This window comes from Lepidothrix coronata, unplaced genomic scaffold (assembly GCF_001604755.1).
Source record: "Lepidothrix coronata isolate B3197 unplaced genomic scaffold, Lepidothrix_coronata-1.0 Scaffold245, whole genome shotgun sequence".
NCBI classification, from domain to species: domain Eukaryota; kingdom Metazoa; phylum Chordata; class Aves; order Passeriformes; family Pipridae; genus Lepidothrix; species Lepidothrix coronata.
Genome location: NW_016690425.1, coordinates 801,618 through 810,105, shown reverse-complemented (window position 1 = coordinate 810,105; position 8,488 = coordinate 801,618). Strand labels below are relative to the sequence as shown.

The following is an 8,488-nucleotide window of genomic DNA, read 5'->3' as shown; positions in this document are numbered from 1 at the left end:
ACCAAGATCTAAAGCAAATAAAACTAACTAAACCAAAACCACCAAAGCATGTTCTTTTCTTGCTCATTTTCTTCACAAGCAAGGTGATGCTGCTGTTCCTGCAGGGCTACTTTTGAACCCTCAATTAATATTGGTACTTCACAAAACTACACAGGTTATCAGCTTTCTCCATTAATAAATGGATCCAATACAACATAAACAAGTTTCTGGTGGTGTTTCCCAGAGGTCAACTGTTAGATCTTTTGTCTGTATTTCTCAAAACAGAAGTCTCATAGCTGTGCTGGAGCCCTGTACAGAATCAATCAGAATGAAATTAAGCTGCTCTGCCAGAAGGTATCACACTCTCCCTCTCAAACACAGCACGTGACAGCACTGCAAGAAGCTGTACTATTACCAAAACAGCAGTAGACTCCCAACAGAAAGGAGACCCAGCCAGGAAATCCTACTGAGTGTGAAAGAGTTGTGGAAGAGAGCAGATCTCAGAGGAGGTGAAGCAGGGCCCAAAGACCCACCAGAAACAGAAATGCATGGAAGTGAGGGCTGAATCTAAAGGTGATAATTTACATCAAAGCCTCTGCTTTATGATGCTGTCTTGAATAAAATTCTCTTCCACTCAGCCGAGAGAGCTGTTAGACTATTTCTTTAACAGAGTGTTGTGAGGTATAAGGTATTCAAAACATTTGTATTACATTTCTAATGAAGATTTCAACATGCAGGAAAGGAATTAAACATAGTACCTTCCAAAACAAAGTTAACTCTGTCAGGACAAAAGAGATTTTCTAGTCTGTGCTTTTAATAGATAACATGCCATTTCAGATCCCAAACTTACCTGACCAGAACAACAGTGCCATAATCCTCAAACATTTGCATAAGCTCTGTACGCAAGTCCTCAGGAAATTCATTTTTCTCTTCAGGTGTTGGTGATAGCAGATTTACCACTACTGTGGCATCCAGTGGTCCCTGGAAAGATGACACTTCCCGGAAAACACTCTCACGGGCAGCTTCATTAACCTCCTGAACTTCCACTTCTACAATAGCTAACACTGGCCTACGTGAAACAAAGGAAAAATGCTTATTTAAAAATAAGAAATGCTTATATAAATCTAAAGTCTATTTCAAGAAGTAGGGCAGGTAAGCTTCATTTTTCCTGCAGTGGTCAAGATCATGCCTTGAGCACTATTAATTATATTTCCCAGCCCTGCATTACCTGAATGTAACAGTGAGGACACACCACAAAGGATTTTAAATAACAGTTGTATGTAGCACTTTTGGCAAACCCGCAGACTAAAAATACCAGGATACTTCACTCATTATCAAACAGCTGTGTCCCAAAACCTCTATAGATCAGGATGGAAATATATTATTTTCTGTTAGACAAGGCCACATAAAGATATCTTCTTCCAAAAATTAAGGACAAGGTACTCTAAGTGTATAATGTTTTTATGTAGCAAATATATGTCAATCATTTGCTGCCAAGGCTGCAAACTTGCTTCTTGAGCCATTTCTTACAAATTACCTCTCTGTGTGTTAGATCTGAATAAAATTGAGAGAGCTGTCTGAAAGAGTAAAACTCATCTCAGTGGAAGCAATCCACATTCTCAGATTTCCACCTGCACATACACACAGAGCAGTAACAGGAATGGCTGCTCTTATAACTATGTTAAAATTGCTGCCTCCTAGTTTTAATAGACCTGGCTCTTGAATACTCATTCCCAGGGCATAAGAAAGCAACAATAGCAAAGCTAGAAAGGGATAGTAAAGGGGGAAAATGTATAGGAAGCATTACTATTTCCTTAAGCACTGTGAATCATAATGCATTTCCATATGTCACAAAGATACAGCTATGCCCTTTTTCTATCACAGACTTTGGGAAAGAAAACCTGCTGACTGTAATTAAAAAGCAGTATTTGCAACCAAGTTTGCTGAAACAGAAAGCCATGTATAACAGCCATGTTTCACAGATTGCATCCTCAGGGTCCTGTATAATGAGTGCAGTAGCTCCACTGTGCTTTTTGGAACACAGCAATGTCAAAGCCTTAACACAGATAAAGTGATTGAAAGAGGCATGTTCTTCCATTGCTGGAGGAATACAGAACAGTCCTTGCATGCAAGAGCACTATGTGAAGCACAGAGACAGCTCCTGGGGGTCAATGAGCACTGCTAGGAGGAACGATATTGTAGCATTTCCACAGGGCATGCAAGGGGTGAGACAAACATTATTCTGAATGGAAGGGACCTTTCAAAGCGTATTTATTACCAAATTTGTTTCTCAGAAGTGAAGCAGAGAACAAGTTTAACAAAGAAAGGTCATCATATCCCTAAAGAGAAGTTAATGATATGGATCAACCAGAAGCACTGGTCTTTGATTTTTCTTCCTTCTCCCATCTCCATTTTTAAGGGAGGTGCAGAAGACCCACACTTGACTACTGTGAAGAGGTCAAGCCTGGCCCTATGTGGCCTGTCTTACACCTGTTCAGGTCACACAGTCCCAACCTCCTCCTCTCCTGCAGGAAGCTGAATGGAAGTCCATCAGAGCAGCTTCCTGAGGTGTCAGAGCTTTCTGAAACCAAGCAACAGAAAGCCCTGTTTTCTACACCTGTTGCTGCAACTTATCCAGTGTTTGTTGAGATCACAGTGCAACAAAAATAAATACATGACTGTAGATACTTGCCACCCTGGTATAAAACCCACTATGAGGGGAAAAAAACCCACCAAACAGGTACTGAACACAGAATAAGGGTGTAATTCCTGTTATAATTAGACTTGGTCCCTCACTCTGAAGGTGTAATTCAGTGTGATACAATCTAACCTGCCAGTCCTTTCTCTGATTGTTTGCGTAGGACTTTACCTGTGGTCTGATGCTTGCAGCTCCGCTCTCCCATAGTACATCAAGGCTCCAGGGGTCCAGGTGTGCCTCACTTTAGTATCACCATTCAGATCACTGTCTAGAAGATTGATCTCTCCAGCTGTGCAGGATAAAACATGATTTAAAACTCACTCAAAGCTAGTTTTACTAACAGTTAAACACTATTTTATAAGAATGCTCTTCACAGACCCCAGTAGTGGGAGGTGGTTTTTTTTTGTTCTGGTATATAACATTCCAGGAAGAGCTTTTATCCTAGAAGATTTACAAATTAGGGACTAGAATGAAAAAATACAGAAAGGACTGGGAGTGCAACCAAGACAGCTGATCACTAGAATAAGAAACTTGCAAAATGGTTGACCTGAATGTCACCCAATTAATTACCTGTACTCTCTCTCTTTTCTGGGTTGATAGAGTCTTATTAGTATTTTGCCTCCTGTCCCATTACTGAGCATGGAAATTGTACTTGGAAATGACATTGCAAATCTGAATATTACACAGGTATTGGAGAAATAATACACAAGAGGTGGGAGAAAGCAAACCCATGCACATCCAGTCTCCAAATACTTCTTTTGCAATGCATTAAGGTGACAGAAAGTGCTCCAGACATTATGCTAGAGTGAGGTATTCTATTGTTGTTAATAACAGGAAAGTTTTTAGGTCACTGTTTGGGCAAATGGATAACTATCTCTTTTCTGTCGAGCAGAAAATTAGTTAATATGGAATATGGCATTTCTGCTGAATCACTCACACTGGGGCTACACTTCTTTCTCAGAAAGCAAGTAGTCTTTTAGCCTATAACAGTAAGAAGAAGCAACACAAAACAATTAGAACTGAGAGGCAGAAGAGCCTTGCCACCAGCAGTAAAGGAGAGGAACTCTAGTAGTGAACTAAGAAAAGCTTTGCAGGGCTTGGAAGTTGGGTGAACAGACAAGGGGTCAGTAATATACCCGTGTGAAATAGCTGTGAGAGGCCTACAAGCTCTAAAGAAAGGAACCTGCCTTGACTCTTGCAGACCAGCTAGTTAGATCCTACATTCTGTGTGTATTCCAAATACTAAAGTCCCCCAGGGGCAAGCTTTGCCATACAAAATAAGGAATATGCATCAAAAATGCGGAAGGGTGTTCCTTCTCTAAAATGAAAACAGTCAGCACAAGAGGGCTGTCTTAACTTCCTTATTATGTCTCACACAGCTTTTTTTCCCAGATTGCATCTCTTATCAATGGCTTAAGCTCCTCATTTTACTTTGTTTTTCATTCCTTAAATAAGAGTGCATAACTGTATCCCATTGACATGTACTCTCTGATTGCCCTATTTTTGCTTTGTAGTTTTTACACTTAACATAATCATGGTATGACTTAAATTCCAAGCAGAAGTTCCCAGGCATGTGAAAAATCACATCTGCAGGGATAGGCCAAATTAATTCTCCAGTTATTACACTTTTAATATGAATTCATTCAAATTTAGAAACATCGGGGCACAGATTTTTCACAGTCTGAGAGAATGGTTATGAAAACTGTCCCTGGATATGCAAAGAAATACTTCTTATTTTGTAACTGTAACTTTTGAATAACAAGTGAAAACAGCCTTCTGTTATGCCGGCCATTCACGATCTCAAAGTACTTTGTAAGCACTAATTAATGAAATCTCCCCCAATTGCCAGCAGAAATATTCCTAAAAATTACCAGGACAGAAGAAATTATAGAAAACTGCTTATACATCTACTGAGGACAGCAGTTATAACAATCTAGCCATTATAAGACAGGAACTTCATGCACACTAATGATTCTGCTGAAAACAACAGAATAATTTCTACATTGTTACAGGTGATTTGTTTTCAGTTCTTCAGTGAGCTCCCAGTACCTTTTTGATCTGTAGCATGAAGCCTTTTTTCACACACTCAAGAAGAAAGGGCTTTTTCTATCTCTGCAAGTTAATCCAGTGAAACAGAAGGAACATCTGCTTTAATAAAGCACCATTCACTAATTCTGGATGAATTCTAAAACAACTTTCCAATTACAGAATCACAGGATATGCTGAGTTGGAAGGGACCCACAGGGATCAAGTCCAACACTTAGCCCTGCACAGGATCATCCCCAAGAGTCACACCATGTGCCTGAGAGTATTATCTAAACACTTGAACTCTGTCAGGCTTGGTGCTGTGACCACTGCCTTGGGGAGCCCGTTCCAGTGCACAAGTACCCTCTGGGTGAAGAGCCTTTTTCTACTATCCAACCTAAACCTCCACTGACAAAACTTCAAGCCATTCCCTCAGGTCCTATCACTGGTCCCCACAGAGAAGAGATCAGTGCCTGCTCCTCCTCTTCCCCTCACAAGGAAGTTGTAGACTGCAATGAAGTCTCCCCTCAGTCTCCTCTTCTCCAGCTGAACAGACCAAGTGACCTCAGCTGCTCTTCATACAGCTTCCCCTCAAGGCCCTTCACCATCTTCGTTGCCCTCCTTTGGACGGTCCCTAATAGCTTAATAACTTTCTTATATTGCACGGACCAAACTGCACACAATATCCAAGGTGAGGCTGCACCACTGCAGAGCAGAGTTGGACAATCAGATAAAGAAGGAGGAAAGATTCTACGCACCTGTTTTTTCAAAAGGCAGCTTCTTTCTCCACCAAAGCACTCTGTCAGTCCATGCTGGAGTTCTGCACTTATCACTTGTATCATAAGCCTCTGAGCCAACATCATATTTATATGTTGGTCCAAAATTAATAGTCCCTTCATGGAAGTCTTTAAAAATCTATTAAAATAAATAATATTTCTTTGATTAAGTTACAGCTGAGGTAGGTCCCATTCTGAAGTATCAATTTCTTTGCAAACAAATAACATACTGAGTTTTAAACAAAGTGTTACATTCACATGCTACAAACAAGGGTCTGAAAACACAACTTCTTCACTCTCTCAAGGAACAAGGGCAAGACAACATGCAGGTATTCAAGAAAATTAGATATACTGCCTTACTTTTCCACTGGATTTTTGCTGTTGCAGTTGATCAAATTCCAAAAGTGTCTTCCAATCTTGACGTTTGAGAAAATAAAAGACTTCTTCGTATGTTAGATCAATGCGATAGTTAAAGTCACCACACCAGAAGACATAGTCATGTGAGAACATGCTCTGCCCCTAGTTCAGAAGTACAGAATACCGTTAATGTTAAATCACATTCATGAAAATACCTTTAAAATGCACTGAAATGTACAACTCAGTCTCTCTGAATTACTAAATAGTAGACCCACTTGTCACATTCTATTTGTTCAAATTCATCTTGTGGTAAAATAGAATGGTTCCTTCACTGTCTTTGGCATCCTGCTGAGCTGAATTTTGTAAACAAGAGTGTCAGACTCTGACCCTTCTTTCCTGAAAGTATGTCTAAGCTGGAACCCAGCTTTATATTCACAATTTGGCTGTCATGAATATTTAAAATATATGTTTGTTTCCCTAACACATTCCACACGTATATATTTACATATTCTAAATATAACAGCAAATGTATTTCTGCTACCAAGGCACATTCAGCAACAAAGCTCCTGAGTAAGAACAAGCTCCAAATCTGATCTTATGTGCACGTCATAATTTTATAAATGTATTGAAATAAAACGTCAATGAAAATTCACTCCAGTTCTAAATTTAGTATCCTGTCCTCTAACCAGTCTTCCCGCCTCCCTCACTCCGCACACCCCCCCACACACAGTTAAGCTATAAACCTCCAAACCTGAGACATTTATCAGGGAAATGTTACGGAGCTCTTGCTGTCACAGCACTAGAGGGCACTCTTTATATGCGTTATACACACAAGGTACGTTTAGCTATTGCAGATGTAAAGGGCATCAAATAGTTAATAAGGTATTAGAAGGAAAAACTACCACAAACACAACTTTATGGCCATTTGGAACAGATCGTCTATGCAGGACGTCCAGTCTTCAGTATTAGCTCCTACATAAACCAACTGATTGATATGCTGCATGTGCCAAGCCTCTAAACCTTGCAAACAACAGGAAGTTAAAATTTTATGCTTTGCAACCTAAATGTCATTTTTTGCTGACTAACCAGAATACAAAAACTGGTCCAATCCCCCACCACCACCACCTCCAGCATAGGACCTCTCTGGAGAGGTCCAAGAAAGGAAGTATTGTGGAAATTAAAGCAATCAACATTAAGGGAACCAAAGGAGTACTGCTATCAAATCCCATGGGTTATCTACTGGCCTGAGGAGACAAGCTGGAAATAAAAAACTAGGGTGATTGATTTGACACAATTTAAGGGAAAAGTTATTCATACAGACCAATAGTGCCTACTTGCCACACTCTGAGAAAAGCCAGCAGTTCCTTGACGCTGACACATTCACGAGGACAAAATGAAAGGAATGAAAAGTACCATGTCAGTGACTAAGAACTGGAATATCATACCCGAGCAGGAGCAGCTAAAGCACTGGTGTACTGAATAGCATGGATGGTCTTTCAGGAATTCTCACTAACTAGTGCCAGCAAGAGCTATCAATATCATGCTCTCCAGCTCTAACCAGTCACTTAGATCTTATCCATGATGCCTTATAGATGCGTCAATTAAATAGCATTATTTTGAAAGATTGACTTGAAAACTGTGCATAGCTGAGGACTTTTCAAGCACTGCAGTAACTCAAATTTTGAAAGGAGTAATACTTTTGTAAAGCAAGTGCTATACTGGGTGGTATCTAGTCTCCTGTGAAACAGTTCCTTATTGTATTTTTTTAACATTTTTTTTACCATTTTCTTTTATTCCCATTCTCTGTGGCTCTGAGATGACTTCTTTGATGACCTGTCACCAAATACATCCTGAGGCCAGCTTTCACAATGTAAAGACACCACCTTTATCTCCAGTGTTTTTAGCATACATACATCTACACTTACCATTGGGAAGCTGAGTTTCTGTGTGATTTCTTTATAATCTTCATTCCTCTCTTTCACCTGAGTCTGCCCAGCAGTTAAGTGACTGCATATAAAGCAGAAACTGGTACTATAGAACTGAAAACGAATGCTCACTGCCCCTTTATTTCCAGCTTTTCCTCCCATTCCTGTTTTCACAGTGTCTATTGCTACATCCCTGGATTAAAAAAAAAAATAGAAAGAGAACAGAGTAAAGGACTGCAGGGACAAACATTCAATTAACTTTGACTGCAACAGAAAGGAAAAGCCAGTTTACAATGCCATGTTTTCTCCCCTCCAGAAAGCTTGCTGCTTTTAAGCACATCTTCTAGTTTCTTGATGATATTCAAGTACTTATGTTTCAAATTAAGTATAATACAATAGTACAGAAATAAAACTATTTGAAAAGATTTTCCTCCTCTACTTGTCCCTTCCAAACAGACCAGCAAGACCTGATTTCTGAAATACTGGGAATTTCTACAGAATATACTTTTCAAGTTTACCTCTACCATGATCCTTAAAATAATGATAATAACAAAATTTACTGTTATGTTTCCTTTTACTTTTGAACATAGCAGAATCTGCTTTTCAGACATTTAAAAAATTAATTAGTGTTCATATGTATTGGAACCCAACTTCACAGTTCATGATTAAACAGCAATAGATCATAATCCATAGTTTATTAAATCAGATATGATAAAATCAGTGATTAT

At 39.3% G+C, this 8,488-nt stretch overlaps 1 protein-coding gene across 3 annotated transcripts in view; it reads right to left on the bottom strand.

The window, feature by feature from the left end:
- SYNJ2 (synaptojanin 2) overlaps positions 1-8,488 on the bottom strand; it is a 69,798-nt gene that overhangs the window by 11,524 nt on the left and 49,786 nt on the right. For all 3 annotated transcript variants that reach the window (XM_017834933.1, XM_017834932.1, XM_017834934.1), the window contains 5 exons: positions 7,761-7,953; positions 5,839-5,997; positions 5,461-5,617; positions 2,849-2,966; positions 830-1,048 (listed from right to left, as the gene is read on the bottom strand). In XM_017834933.1, the coding sequence (XP_017690422.1) occupies positions 830-1,048; positions 2,849-2,966; positions 5,461-5,617; positions 5,839-5,997; positions 7,761-7,953 (846 nt within the window). The remainder of the gene's footprint in view (positions 1-829; positions 1,049-2,848; positions 2,967-5,460; positions 5,618-5,838; positions 5,998-7,760; positions 7,954-8,488) is intronic.